Source organism: Abramis brama, assembly GCF_963993115.1.
Source record: "Abramis brama genome assembly, chromosome: 21".
Lineage (NCBI taxonomy): Eukaryota > Metazoa > Chordata > Actinopteri > Cypriniformes > Leuciscidae > Abramis > Abramis brama.
Window position 1 is genome coordinate 19,191,136 of NC_139983.1, and position 15,860 is coordinate 19,206,995.

Below are 15,860 nucleotides of genomic sequence, written 5' to 3' on the forward strand. Positions count from 1 at the left end.
CGGGATGAAGAACGTGTTTATCCAGAAATGGAACATTTTATCCTGCGTACGCACACAAGCACACAAGCAAAGGTTTACATTTGGGCATTGGATGGCCATAAATAGCAAGTGTTTACAAACACTGCACAAATACACATTCCAACAAATGCACTTATAAACACATTTATATAGAGCACAAAAACGCAAACAGGCAAAGGACAGTAATGCTCTGTTGGGAGGGAAAAAAAAGAGAAATTGAGGAAGAAAACATTTAGAACACACATAGCTACTGAAGCAGAGACCAAAAACGTAAAACAATAGGAAAACCACAAAACACCAGAAGGCAACGTCTCTCTGCAGCCATGGTAACAAGGTCAATATCCTGTGATGCGATGTACCAAAGAGATTATGGTTTTGAGAGGTGGTCACAGGTCAAAGTTTACACAAGATCTTACCTTCTTCATCATCTTGCTCTGTTTGTGGAAGAATTCTACTTTGATGTCGCCACAAACCGGAAGAGGCTGAGGGAACTCAAAGATCATGTGCTTCTCTTCCCTCCGTGTGTGAGCTGGATTTGACGTATGGATCTTTACCTTCAACTGATACACGACGAACTGAGGGTCTGTTTGATAGAACAGAGAGATGGGGAGAGTGAGAAAGGGAGAAAGAGGAGATCAAATGGTGGGAATAAATAAAAAAATAAAAGGTAAGCAAAAACATTGTATTGAGGAAAAGAGGACAAAAGAAAGGTGTTAATTATCAAGGAGCCCACACTGAGTGAAATAACTCCACCCCAGCTCTGACATCATCAGTAAAGACATGTCAGTGATTAGGAACAGGGTTGATGCAAAGGGAGAAAATATGTATCCAAGAATAACCAGCCACCCAACCCCTGCATGCACCCAGCACAGTCAGCATGTTACTAAGGGAGGTTCTTCTTTTAATCAAGTACACTAGGTGTGCGGTATGACAGCCCATAGATGTTTTCCTATATATACACACACTACCATTCAAAAGTTTGCGATATAGTTATTCAGCAAGAATTGATCAAGTGGCAGTAAAGACTTCTACATCGTTACCATTTTTTTTTTTTGAACTTTCTATTCTTCAAAGATTCTAGAAAAAGAGTATCAAGAAAAAGAGATGTTCTGACAGTTGAGATGTGGTGTTTTCCTCAGAGCATAACTTACATTTCACAGGTATTTTCTCTATCTGTAAATGTCATGCAAATATATCTATTTTAATGTCAGGAGTGGACGAGCCTTATGTAAGCGAGTCTCCACTAAACTTCACAGACTTCAGCGGACGAGCACCAGAGCACAATAATTCTGACTAAAATATACATTTTGCTAAAATATTTGTTGTTGGATATTAAATGTGCCATGTAGAATTTTAAACCTATAAGTAAGTGTATTTTTATAACTGTAATTAAATCTAGGGTAATATAATTACTGGTTGAATGAGTGATCCTCTTACCTGTGCTTTTGTTTGTTTTTATTTTCCTTTTTAATTTATTAAATTTAACTTCTGCTTTTAAAAGCATTATTTTTGTTTTAAGATTGTAATGTTGTTGTTACAATGTTAGAATGTAATGTGATTTAAAACTTTTTTGCACATAATGTATAGTACAGCCTACATGGTTACATGAATTATATTTATTTTCATAGCCTTCAATTTGAACATTGCTTGTAGAACAACATTGGGCAGGATGTGAAAACATTTTCTTTTTTCATAAATACAGATTATTTCTTTTTCCAACAAGATATTATTTTTAGGCTATATTGCCCAGGCCTAGTATCATAGTTTCCACACAAATTTTAAGCAGCACAATTTTTTCAAAATAAATTGCATTACAAAATATATTAAAATAGTAAACAGTTGTTTTAAATGGTAAAAATCAAGTGGGTCATACATTTCAGGTCGGAAAACAAAGAAATCCGTATAAATATGGAAAAATCACATCGCTGAATAATGTTTCACAATATTAGTGTTTTAACTATTTCTGATTAAATAAATGCAGTCAAACTAATTAACATAAGAGACTTTTTTTCAAAAACATAAAAAAAATTGTACCGACCCCAAACTTTTGAACAGTAGTGTGTGTGTGTGTGTGTGTGTGTGTGTGTGTGTGTATATATATATATATATATATATCCGTTGACAGAACTACTTTGTTATTTACATGCAAAAAGGATGTTTCTCAACTTATCAAGGGGTGCATATAAATTATAAGTGCATATAAGTCCAGAAGTTACAGTATATAATATATCTAACTAGAAGTAAATGTATAACACTATAAAAATAATAATAAAATCATAATAATATTAAATATTAATACATTAATACAAATACAAACTTTTTAGTACTATAATACATTTGATTCTTTTAAAGCATTTAATTCACCAGTAGTACTTAATAGTTTACTGCAAAATAAAATTACTCGTACCATGATATGAAATTTAGGTCATACCACCCACCTAATGCACAACAAATTCATTTTGTTACCCAACTTGATTCATTTATAGTTATATCATTATAGTTAAATTGCTATTGCTTTTTGTTCTTGATGCAAAGTGTACATCTCTAAGGGTTTTTAGAGAAGATAAAATATTTAGGACTTCTCACTACTTCATGTTTCTAGGCTCCTGCCTGGAAGAAACTAGAGCAACAAAAGCTGTACTGAACTGTACTGAATGCTGCACAGGGCAGGGCCTGTCTGACATTTGAAGATGCTTCTATTAACAGTAGTAGTAAAGTAATGCCGTTTTACCCCAGTGCCAGCTGCCTTTCTTGAAGCCCTGGGGATTCACCTCACTCCTGTTTCTAACAGTATTGTCCCCTTAGAGAGAGAGAAGGAAGTTAAACACCACCACCATCAGCCTGACCAAGAGCTTAGCACCACACTGGCCTTGGCATGACAGCAACCTCTAAACACACACATACACACACACACACACACACACACACACACACACACACACGTCTGGAAGTCTGGAATCTACCTCTGAATCATGGGAGTTCTGAGACTGACTCTGCACTTTTAGTTCCAATTTCAAAACATGAAGAACTTCCCAAAAAATGGCAGTGATGTAGGGTGCAGTTCGGGTTGGCGTTCAGCCTGGCTGTGGCGCACAAGTCCACGAACGTGAACAAAACATGGACTAGCACACTATGTACGAATGGGGGGAGGGGAGGACAGAGGGCACAATGTGTGATGTCATTATGTGTGAGACTGTGGTGGGCGGCAGGAGCCGATATGTCGAAACAGAGTTCTCAGTGGAAATTTTTAAAGAAAAGAAAACAGGAACAGAGAAAGAAAACGTACCCATGAGTGTTAGAGTGTTAAAGACAGAACCAAAAGATGTGGTACAGGGTTAAAATGACAAACACAACAGCAGCTCCTTGTGAGTGTGACCACAACCCCACATGACAGCATAACCATGTCAGTTACATCGAACACTTTCAGAACATCTCAGCATTCAAAAAAGCTTCATTGCAAGACTTTTTTGTGTTCAAGAAAGGTTAAAGGAGAGCAAGACTTACTGCAGGTGCCACCACTGAACATGGGCAGAGTCTGGAAAACCATTTTATGGAAGAGGAGAGCAACGGGTTTATAGTCCAGCTTGTTCTTCAGCAGGTAGCTGTAGTAATACACATACCTGCGCTGACTGGGAATGGTCACCCCCTGAAAAAGAAAAAGATGAAAAACATTTTTGTGAACCGTTAAAACTCGGAAGTGCAAACTAGCTGTGAGAACTCATCGTCGATGCAACAGCAGTTCCAGATTGAAAATAGAATGCATATGTACCTTTTTATCCCTGGTCCTGACTTCCCCATAAAAGTCCAGTGCCTCTTGTGCCTCTGAGAACTTTCTGCGATGCAACAGGTAGGCGCATATCATGACCCCCGTGCGACCTTTGCCGGCCTTGCAGTGGATGGCCGCCACGTGGTTCTCGTCCTCGGACAGCCACTGGTCGAGATCCTCGCAGAAGGGCTTAATTAACTCCAACTGTGGCGGGTTGTGGTCCTCGAAGGGATATTGTGCCACTGAAGACAAAAAGATTTAAGGTTCTAGAATCAACTTTATATTCCTTGAATGTTCCTTTTGTAACATTCATTGAAATAAAAATGCTTCAGCCAGGATAAAGAATATGAAAAGTGCTCAGAGTTGCTGCAGAAACCAAAAAAAAAAAAAAAAAAAGAGTGAGCAACAACAAAAACATTTGTTGCTGGGGCAGGGACATTGTTGAGTGTTGATGACACCCTGAATTCATTCCGACTGATGAATCTGAATGTAGTGTTTACATGAACGCTACACGTGATCGGGTTGATATGCGCGTTTATATGTCACAAGATTCAAAACCGAAATTGATTTTTTGACATGCGCACACTGCACAAATATACAGAGTGTCTCACTCTTTGCGCATTATAACCATTCTCCTACATTGGTTCTTTATTTGTATTAAACAGCAGACTTAATATTTATCAATTTCTGGTCATAATTTCGAGACAATGAACATATAAACCGTTGTGTCATGCTACTTATATTTATCACGCAGTAAAAATGCCCCTCCAAGCGCCCGTCGTCTGTGGATGAGAATCCGAAAGAACAAGGACTGGTGGGACGTTGTCCTGCTCCACTTCACAGACGCAGAGTGAAAGGAGAATTTTAGAATGATGGGACACTCATTTATATGATACTTTATTTAACAGGAAGAACAGTTTGTTCCGCACGTCATACATCACATTATGCTATTTCTACGTCATTGCACATGCGCAGTCCTTTCAGTTTCGGTTTTTAATCCGATCAAGTGTTTGCATGTCCTATATCGGTTTATAAAAATGAGAAATCGATATTTTTAAAACAGACATCAATACAGTAGCTTTTTGTGTTTTAAATAAACAGCAGAATAGCTTACAAAGTTCAATACATAAAAAAATAATTAAAAAAACCCTCCTTTTTCAATATTTCAGGTTAAAAAAAGACTGTCAAGTGTTGGCTTGCTTGTCACAGGTCACTGCATGTGATCAGCACAGCCCACAAAACTCTCATAACTAGCAGCCAAAGCTGCCTAATGACTTCCCACTAATAACAAACCATCTCAACTGCAGTGGACACTCAAATCACTTCATATAATGTGTGATGACTGCTGTTTAACTGTGGATTTAAGAACAAAGCAATTGTTTTTCTGAAATTCTGTATTATAATCTGAATCTAAAAAAATCAAACTCAATCACTTCATGTCAGCTGATAGGAAAGAACGCACGTCTTCCATTTAGGTGTAGAAAAAGAGGTATTGTGGGAAAGTACTCATGTCACCACAAATTTCACACACAAAAAAACCCTACAAGCGCCATTTAAACATTTTACTATTGCAAAATGGATGTACTCACCCCTACAGTTGAATTTGGATGCATCGTAGTGTCGTTCAGCACATCTGGTAAGAAAAGCATAAGAGCAGCTCTGAGAATCCAATTTTCTTACAATAAACACTTATCTGTAACTTCTTCAAATATAACTAAATACTTACAGGTTATAGATTTTATAATGGTTCTTATGTTTCGAATCAAGAAATCTGGAAGGAAAAATAACACCGTATAAGAGACTGAAATGTCACTTCCTTTTAGACAATGTTTAATTCTAACTTACAAAAACACTTGATTTGTCAAATATAAAGGAAGACGAGAGACAAAGAGGAAAAAAAAGAAAGCTTTTTAGGTAACTCCAACTGGACTTACCGGACGACGTCATCTATGTTATTCCTATAGACCCCCTCTAACCTTTCGGCAGGAAAGCCCATGGCGATAATGTTGGGATAAATATCTGATATGCTTGTTAAGGAAAATGAAGAAATATGCAGACTGCACACCACTTCACAAGTCTAAAGTTCACAAAGAATAATTCATCTACAAGTGACCACAAGCAAAACAACATGAACATTAAAAATGTCAATACATACATGCAGCAACATAAACAAGCAACAATATTGCTTATTTGGAGAGAGATTTCCCAGAGTGTGTCATTCCATGTCTGGTAAAATTGCTGTAATCATGCAGTCGGTCAATTGTTCCCATGGCCTGTACCTTACCAAAGACTTCAAAATCAACAAACAAAGGCAAAACCTGTGATGCAAAAAGCTCAGCTGTCTGTAAAATGTAAATGTCACACTCTCACTATCATCATTAGCAGTTGACCTTTTAGCAAAGTGACAGACTGTAGGCACAGGAGTGTCTGCACTTTCCACCAACGCAAAGCAGGTCAAACAGCTTCACAACCCTGACCTACACCAACCAGGTCAAAGGTCACCAAGCAGCCTATGCACTCAAATGCAATTTCGATACTTAATCATGCAGCTATTTTTTGACACGGAAAGACAATGCAGTCTCCTTACAAAGCCTTGTTCATATCCATTCTTTCGTTTCTCACTTCCCTTGCTCACTGTGCGGCATCTGCAGGCATTTCTACTGTATGCTCTCGCTCCCATGTTGTGTGCAGACTCTGGGGGAGGTTCACACCTCAACCACAACACGGTAGAGAAAGAGGGAAAGAAGCAGGGCTTCTCTGTTCTGCTCGTTTCCTGTCGTACACTGTCAGAATAAAAAGCCAGAAGCTTTATAATTGGATGAGTCATGCTTATTTTTAGCCCAATTCCTTTAAAACGGTTGGCGACTCATTTATCATAACTAATGTTAAATAAATCTAAAGCACTAAAATAGCTGGTGTTCAGAACCCATGCAGACTGGACCAACCACAATAGACTGGAAAAAAGAAATAGAAAGGCGGGTGAATTTGCGCTGTATGGTACGTGGAAGGGAAAACGTCATGTTTTTAAGGTAATCGCACTTCAGAATAAGGCAGATAGTGAGCAAAGCATTTTCAACAAGGACTAGTTGTGACACAATTTAAGCCCCTCTGAAAACAAAATCAAACGTCTTGCAAACAACCGGATTCTGTGTCAATGGTAACTACAGCAGATGCCCATGTTTCACAAGCCTTGACAACACTTCTGAAAAATGCGGAATCCACAGCTTCATGTCACTGAGCAAAATGATCAGGGCTCACAGGAAGTATGCACAGGATGCACTGATTAGCCGATTTTTATTTTAATGTTATGGACAATAACGGATCAATAGCCGAAACTAAAAATGTATTTCATTTATACCATCAATCATTTAAAATGCAAAACAAACGAACATCCAATATCAACCAACACACGCGCACATGAAATCTACACCACCTTCATTAATCAGGTCAGGGTCATTAGTCAGGGACATGTATTTTGGCAAATGTACACATCTTATGAAAAGAAAAGATGGAACATCAATGTGAATGAAACATCTATCAAGCTGGGCATGTTCATCATGTGTAAGTATTATGCGTAGCAGACCACAGGCAGAAGAACAAGGCATCTGCATTGCATCCCTCTCCCTCATCAGCTGCTAAGCAATATCTCAATGTCAGCCAAGTACACAAGGCACACTGCTAGAGCTAGTGGTTTTGACATGTAAACCATTTCCACCCAGAACGCTAAAACACCCTCCACCCCTTTCTGAACATAGCAGCATGCAAGAATTCTGACATGACACTTCAACCACACACACACACACGCACACAAAGACTTTTAAAAAAATCTCAGAAATCAATCAAAATCAAATGAAGTGCGGCTGTTTAAAACAGCAACAGAGAATACACTAATTTAATGTCTCTGATGAGCAGACTAAAGCGTTAAACTCTGCAGCTCAGACAGCTTGAATGACATTTGACCTTTCCCAGCATGCTCAGTACTCCAGTGGTGTAGCTTTTCAGAATCAGAGGTGAGATTTACTGCAGCAATGAAAAGGAAATGCTGGACAACCAAGAGCATCACTGAGTTTAATAATGACAAGCTGGGGTTCTTGATTATTTAGAAAACACTAAAAAGATTCAACCTCATTTATGGATCTGATAGATAGGCTACTCTTTATACTTCCATTCCAAAACGACAGCAGGCCATTTACTGTCAAACACCTGACCTGCCACACTTCCTCAAATCTACGAGGCTTGGCGGCTGTAAACTCCAACCGCCCGCTGGTGCAAAAACTACACAAGGCAGAACCAGAGATGCAAAAACCAGAGATCTTTTCTCCGCAGACCGTGAAAGTTAGGAAGAACTCACACACTTTACCTTAATTCTCCTGCACCAACAGGGGCCAAAGTTAAAACAAAAGGCCGCCTGATATCAGCCAGATGAAAATGAGGAAGAGGTCTCTAAATGCTAAAAGCAAATGGAGATCTATCATAATTCCTTTAACAGTCATGAGTTCACAACCAAAAGGGAATTTCCACCTTCTGTTTTTATTTATTGGAAAATAAAATATTACTTCTATTTTGTTGTGGATTCATATATAACATTTAGACCTTGCTGATTAATCATCAGGTATCTGGAAATGGAGTCAGTTCAGTTTTATCAGTTCCTAATTGAACTGACAGCTTTGTCAATTGATAATAGATTTGTTTTCAACGTTAATGAATTGTATCTAAAGTTAGTACACTGATAAAACATCTCATTGATATACATCAGCCACTGGCTAAATTGCTTTCTAGACATGGGTCTAGAAATCTAATCCCACTATTAGATACAATAATCAAAATGTTGCAGACATCAGAATCATGACTGTCGTTTATCATTGCCCAGAGCATTTGAACTTGATGACGAAGTGTTACATGCTGACCTTACCATATGATCAAGTAATTACCTTTTTGACAGGCTAAAGATGTTATTTTCTTGCAAAATGGACCAAGTCGGACCTTCCATGGAGTCACAGGGTGTCCCAGGTAACCAAACTTCTCTCCACAAGTGTGTTTGGAAATCAACTGATTCAAGGATAGCGAAGTATAGCAAGGTTAGAACACACTGCATTATGCTCACTGAATAGACCTCTCATGTCTTTACATGATCAATAGTACTGTCATTAGCCAGTAGAAGAAATCACAGATTTGTCAATACACACTGATTTGTGCAATCTCTTCAGCAAACTGTTGTCATTGTTATGCCAAGCACATATAGGAGCTGTCAAACTGCAAAACACACACTGCTATAAAACGAAATAATAGAGCATCCTGTAATGTATGTAATATTGGCGGTCTGGAAAGAGACTGTGCCATTACATCCATGTAGCTGTCAAACCAGAGATCTGACTGTGGGTAGCCTACAGGAGAGGTTAAAACAATGTTTCATGGTTAAAACAGCAAGAGCGTCATGACAAGCATTTTTAAAAGGATTTGCCTAACATATAAAAAGACGTTAAAAAAAGGAAGCCATATTGAGAAAGCATACCCATCATTCTCACTAAAACTTGACGTTAACAAGACATAAACACACACAACACAAAATGTAAAGAAAAATAATACAAAAAGTAGCTTAGACACAGTGAATATGAGTAAGGATACAGGTTAAATCCAAATCGAACCCATCCTCCTGGTACCTCCTCTTATTCCGACTGACTATTTCTTTAATTTTAGCAGTCATTGCCATGACAGCAGTTCAAAACGCTTCAGTTTTATTCCGGTTTATTGTTAGAAAGGGGATTATGTTTGTTTGGGATGGTTCTGTGCCTCTCTCACCCCTGACTGTGTATATGTGCGCGCGGGCTGCCTCGGTGGGTCTCGCGCAGCGGGCCGGATTAGAGCTTCTCGCAGGCGGGCCTCTATCCGATCCGGCGCAGCAGGCCCGACTCTCCCGGTCCCGATCGCTCAGTCCTCCGAGCTGCTGAAAAGGTCCTCCGATCCCGCGGCCCGGTCAAGCCGGAACGCATCCGATATAATAACAACAACAATAAATCAGAAGTCTGTGTGTCCGGCGCACGCGCCGTGATCAGGTCCAGAGAGAGGAGCGAATCCTCTCCATCTCCGCGCGAAGAAGAAAACACACAGGCGAGCCTTTCCCGACTAGCATCGCCCGCTAGCCACCACAGCTAAACCCCCCCTCCCCAAAACCCTCCTAACGAATGATCATCGTCGTCGCTGGATGGCCAAGTTGGTTCCGTGAAAAATGACAACTGACAGTCTCCACCTGAAGTGTGTGTTAGATATGCGACGGTAGCCGTTGGAGAAGCGTGAAGATGTGCGGTTTATCGGTGGGACTCATCTCTCCTCAGGGCGCTCCGCAGCTCCACTCTCAAACTGCCATCATGGCTTCCCACGGAGGAAAAAAGAACGTAGATCCGGCACGTTTACCCAGAGAAAAAAAACCATATCCTACCGCCACGAGCAGAAATAGTGCGCGGACGCGTGCCGTTTAGTGTTTTTAAAAAAGCGACCCGAACTGTCGTTTTAAAAAATAGCAGCCAAGGAAAAAATTAAACATGTATAACACGCTGTGTGGAAGGGAAATTAGATGATTTCTAAAACGCGATGGTGATAAAGCGACATTCACGCTGAAGGGCGGAAAGATATGAATGTGAGGATGTACGCAGTGCTTCTCCCTGTCAGAGCGGTCACGTGCGCGCACGGTGTCGGTACATTGTTTCGTTCCTTGCAGAGCGCTGGTCTCACCCCCACATACATGCAATAAAGTGAGTAACCTATATTTTCGTGGATGATTTTTACAGCGGAGTCTGTGGGGGTCGATGGTCCCTAAAAGTACTCCAGGGGCCCCATGATATAGTGGTATATAAAAAAATATATATTTTATTGCATTCTCTTTGCATTTCTAACTATGAATTCATAACTTCATAACTAATGCATTGGTTATCAGTTTGACTTTTGACTTCTTTTTTTTATGTTGGTATTCACCATTTCTACTCGATAATATATTTTAGCGTTTGGTATGACTATGTAACATGTAGCCTACAAAATGTATAATGATTATTGTCCATGGCGTTTTATGATTTTATTAATTTATATGACTTTTCCAGGTTTAGAAAGCCCACTAATTCAATAATTAAAACAGCATTTTAGTGATCTTGAGGCCCCTTGGAAATTTGCTGAGGACCCCTGGCAGAACCACTGAACTAATGATCTGTTAAAAGTAATTAATGCTTAATAATTGCTGCTAAATTATTGTTATTATGCTATTGTTAAGCAACATATAATGTAGTGATGTTAATGGTCCTAAGTTATTAAAAATTGTTATTGAGAAGATCTAGCATTTTATTTGGTGGGTCCCTGACTGTGCTGACAGAGTCTGGGTGGGGTTTCCTGCATCTATAATACCCCTGGTTTAGTGCATTAGAGTTAATAGGCCTACTTACAAAACACACACACACACACACACACACATGAAACATCTTCAGCAACATTTTCAGAAATACAATGAACTTATATTTTGATTTTTGATACTTTGCAAATTATATTTAAGATTAAACCTTTGTTGTTTTAGGTGTGTGTTGACCTATATAGGCCTACTTATAATATTTAAATTTCTAGTAATATAGTGAATGTATGCATATTTACAGTAAAAAAATAACCCGAGATAGGTGGCAAAACACTAAGTTTCCCATCTAACTATTTGTTTTTGATGGAGATTTTTTAGGCACAGGGCCAGGCCATAAGAGCTGGTTAAAACATTGATACAGTATAACTGACATTGCGCCACCTATTGTAGACCATAAACGCAAGAACTATAGTATTCCTTGATGTTTAATTAGTAATGTCACTTATCTTCCTACTTTCACATTTATTATGAAAAAAGCATTGCAGCCTCTGATAACCTTTAAGAAAAATGGAATAAAATAGGTCATTTTATTAATTAATAAAGACCTTGTAGAATAAAATATCTGTTATGTGGGGTTTTGATGCCATGTATAGTGCACACCTAAATATTGACACAATTTACCTATAAAATTAGCATATACACATTTACAGTAGATGAATTCTGAATAGTAAACTAGTAGCCTATTTAAAGCAGGGTTATTATTGTTAACTAAAAACTATATTAAAACATTTTCATATTACCTGCATCTGATAGGCTATAGCGTTGTTTCTTCAGGTCTATGTTCATAATATATCCCAAAAAATCCGTTTGAATGTCCGCTGAGGAAAGCGCGCTAAAACAACTTGATTGTTCTGACTCACTCATAAAGACAGTCTTTGCCACCATCTAATGGTGTAAATAATGTAACTTTCACTGAAGTCCATATCACGACCCATTCTCAATGCCAAATACGGCATATTAGTATTTAAAATAATATTTATTGAACAACAATATTTAAATTAACAACAATAGCCATTATAAAAGACAATAGGAAATAAACACATGCAAACAGGCTACAGGATTTAAGTGGAATGTAGCCAAGCTATGAAAATTAATTTCCCCCTTAACCAAAATCGATTTGCTATAGTAGCCTAATAGATTAGACCAAAGATTGCCCGAGTGATATACCCCAAATATCATATTTCATATATCATATTTAACCACTATCTACATAAGAGCCAGCGGCAAATTCTCGAAAGACTGGCCGAGATGACGCTGTTCTCTGCGGGTAAGTTACATGAGCGAAAGGCCGCGAGCCTGGAGCTCGCGCCTGTGAAAGCGTATAATCAGATTGTAAAATAGGCACTATGATTATACATTAGTCACATATTTGAGGTCTTAATAACAACATTCGCGCCTAAAAAAACTCTTAACCTGGGAACACACTTAACGACTGTAAAGCCGATTATGAATGTAATTTGATAGGCCTACTTAGCCTACTGATCATGCCCAAACGCGCCGAGAGACAGTTGCGTTCAGTCGGTGTCAGTGTTTAAAATCTGCTCCAGTCATTTAGTGGCTTTTGGTGTGTTCAAGTCCTCCTGGGAAGTTCGTATTTACGAAGTGGGACGTCGTCTACTCACTTTGGTCGGAGTAAGATGGTGCTGAAGTAGGCTACTTTCTCTTGATTAATCACACAAAAATAGGCTACAGCAAGGTTCTTAAACTCTAGATCTAGAAAATGAAGATCAGAGAAATGTGCATCAGGTGTACTTTGCTTTTTTATGTTTTTAATTCATTTAAGAAGCCACTGCAAACTTTATCGTTACATATTATATTGTTATATTATAATGCAATCATATTCTGTGCAGGCAATTAGATTACTTCACTGTAAATAGAAAAACCTTACAATATCTTATTCCGCCATGTTTTTCACTGATACCGACACGACCCCCAACTCGTAAAGATTGGGGATTAAAGAAAATCCCGAGCCTCCCACTTGTATTTACGACATTGTGGTGGCGTTCAACTCATAAATACGATCTTGACGAGATGACTTGAACGCACAATTTGACTACTCTTGTCCCCAGTTGGGATTTTGTCCCAGACTTTTAATATAAAAGTCTTCTCTACTGACTGACTTACTCATAAAGATAGTCTTTGCCGCCATCTAATAGCGAAATAATGTAATTATTGTTCTGTAATAATAATGTTCTGTTGCTGTTCACGGTCAGGGACTATTTTTTTTTTCCAGCGAAAGGAAGCCTTTTAGTGATTTTACTTCATGAAAGTTGCATTGATACATATTTTGGTCCATATTAAGTGGCTTTAAGTACTATGTAGTTACATGTACTACATTGAAATTAATAATTTGATACAATGTAGCCTACTTATTGTGTAACTACATGTTTTTACATTGTACTTACATTTTAAAAATTCCTGCATGTAATTACAGCTGTAATTAATTTATGTAATTACATTTGTAAACAGTTGACCCACCCCTTACACCTTAACCCTACCCAATCCACCTCACCTGTCCCTAATGTTACCCGTATCACACATCAATAGCAGCAAAAGTGTTTTACAATACAACATGAACACAATAAGTACATTGTACTTATTTTTTGATGTAAGTACATAGTACTTAACGCCACTTAATATAAAGTGGGACCCATATTTTTTGGCTTTAATATACATACAGCACAGTCTCTCGTACCTTATTGATTACACATATACAGTGAGGAAAATAAGTATTTGAACACCCTGCTATTTTGCAAGTTCTCCCACTTAGAAATCATGGAGGGGTCTGAAATTGTCATCGTAGGTGCATGTCCACTGTGAGAGACAATCTAAAAAAAAAAATCACAATGTATGATTTTTTAACTATTTATTTGTATGATACAGCTGCAAATAAGTATTTGAACACCTGAGAAAATCAATGTTAATATTTGGTACAGTAGCCTTTGTTTGCAATTACAGAGGTCAAACGTTTCCTGTAGTTTTTCACCAGGTTTGCACACACTGCAGGAGGGATTTTGGCCCACTCCTCCACAGAGATCTTCTCTAGATCAGTCAGGTTTCTGGGCTGTCGCTGAGAAACACTGGGAGTTTGAGCTCCCTCCAAAGATTCTCTATTGGGTTTAGGTCTGGAGACTGGCTAGGCCACGCCAGAACCTTGATATGCTTCTTACAGAGCCACTCCTTGGTTATCCTGGCTGTGTGCTTCGGGTCATTGTCATGTTGGAAGACCCAGCCTCGACCCATCTTCAATGCTCTAACTGAGGGAAGGAGGTTGTTCCCCAAAATCTCGCAATACATGGCCCCGGTCATCCTCTCCTTAATACAGTGCAGTCGCCCTGTCCCATGTGCAGAAAAACACCCCCAAAGCACCCCCATGCTTCACAGTAGGGATGGTGTTCTTGGGATGGTACTCATCATTCTTCTTCCTCCAAACACGTTTAGTGGAATTATGACCAAAAAGTTATATTTTGGTCTCATCTGACCACATGACTTTCTCCCATGACTCCTCTGGATCATCCAAATGGTCATTGGCAAACTTAAGACGGGCCTTGACATGTGCTGGTTTAAGCAGGGGAACCTTCCGTGCCATGCATGATTTCAAACCATGACGTCTTAGTGTATTACCAACAGTAACCTTGGAAACGGTGGTCCCAGCTCTTTTCAGGTCATTGACCAGCTCCTCCCGTGTAGTTCTGGGCTGATTTCTCACCTTTCTTAGGATCATTGAGACCCCACGAGGTGAGATCTTGCATGGAACCCCAGTCCGAGGGAGATTGACAGTCATGTTTAGCTTCTTCCATTTTCTAATGATTGCTCCAACAGTGGACCTTTTTTCACCAAGCTGCTTGGCAATTTCCCCGTAGCCCTTTCCAGCCTTGTGGAGGTGTACAATTTTGTCTCTAGTGTCTTTGGACAGCTCTTTGGTCTTGGCCATGTTAGTAGTTGGATTCTTACTGATTGTATGGGGTGGACAGGTGTCTTTATGCAGCTAACGACCTCAAACAGGTGCATCTAATTTAGGATAATAAATGGAGTGGAGGTGGACATTTTAAAGGCAGACTAACAGGTCTTTGAGGGTCAGAATTCTAGCTGATAGACAGGTGTTCAAATACTTATTTGCAGCTGTATCATACAAATAAATAGTTAAAAAATCATATATTGTGATTTCTGGATTTTTTTTTTTAGATTATGTCTCTCACAGTGGACATGCACCTACAATGACAATTTCAGACCCCTCCATGATTTCCAAGTGGGAGAACTTGCAAAATAGCAGGGTGTTCAAATACTTATTTTCCTCACTGTATATAGCCTATATATCTGCTAAATGTTAATTATTTTTTACAAAATAAGAGGGATCATGCAAAATGCATGTTATATTTTTATTATATAGTACTGTCCTGAATAAGTTATTTTACATAAAATATGTTTACATATAATTCACAAGACAAAATAAAAATTATAAATATTACCATTCAAAAGTTTACATACACTTGATTCTTAATACTGTGTCGTTACCTTGATGATCCACGGCTGTTTTTTTGTTTTGTTTTGTTTTTTTTGTGATGGTTGTTCACGAGTCCCTTGTTGTCCTGAACAGTTAAACTGCCCAATGTTCTTAAGAAAAATCCTCCAGGTCCTGCAAATTCTTTGGTTTTCGAGCCTCTTTTGCATATTTAAACCCTTACC

The 15,860-nt window shown here is 38.7% G+C and overlaps 1 protein-coding gene across 2 annotated transcripts in view; it reads right to left on the reverse strand.

Moving 5' to 3' along the window:
• Window positions 1–10,172, reverse strand: part of ptena (phosphatase and tensin homolog A) — a 15,585-nt gene extending 5,413 nt beyond the window's left edge. The window contains exons 1-9 of one of the 2 annotated variants that reach the window (XM_084097373.1): window positions 9,410–10,172; window positions 5,719–5,803; window positions 5,511–5,555; window positions 5,374–5,417; window positions 3,788–4,026; window positions 3,523–3,664; window positions 2,750–2,818; window positions 435–601; window positions 1–42 (exon numbers count right to left, since the gene is read on the reverse strand). The exon at window positions 1–42 is cut by the window's left edge and continues 282 nt beyond it. In XM_084097373.1, the coding sequence (XP_083953499.1) occupies window positions 1–42; window positions 435–601; window positions 2,750–2,818; window positions 3,523–3,664; window positions 3,788–4,026; window positions 5,374–5,417; window positions 5,511–5,555; window positions 5,719–5,803; window positions 9,410–9,494 (918 nt within the window). In that variant the 5' untranslated portion in view covers window positions 9,495–10,172. The remainder of the gene's footprint in view (window positions 43–434; window positions 602–2,749; window positions 2,819–3,522; window positions 3,665–3,787; window positions 4,027–5,373; window positions 5,418–5,510; window positions 5,556–5,718; window positions 5,804–9,409) is intronic. The other variant, XM_084097374.1, reaches the window with a different exon arrangement.
• Window positions 10,173–15,860: the final 5,688 nt, after the last annotated feature.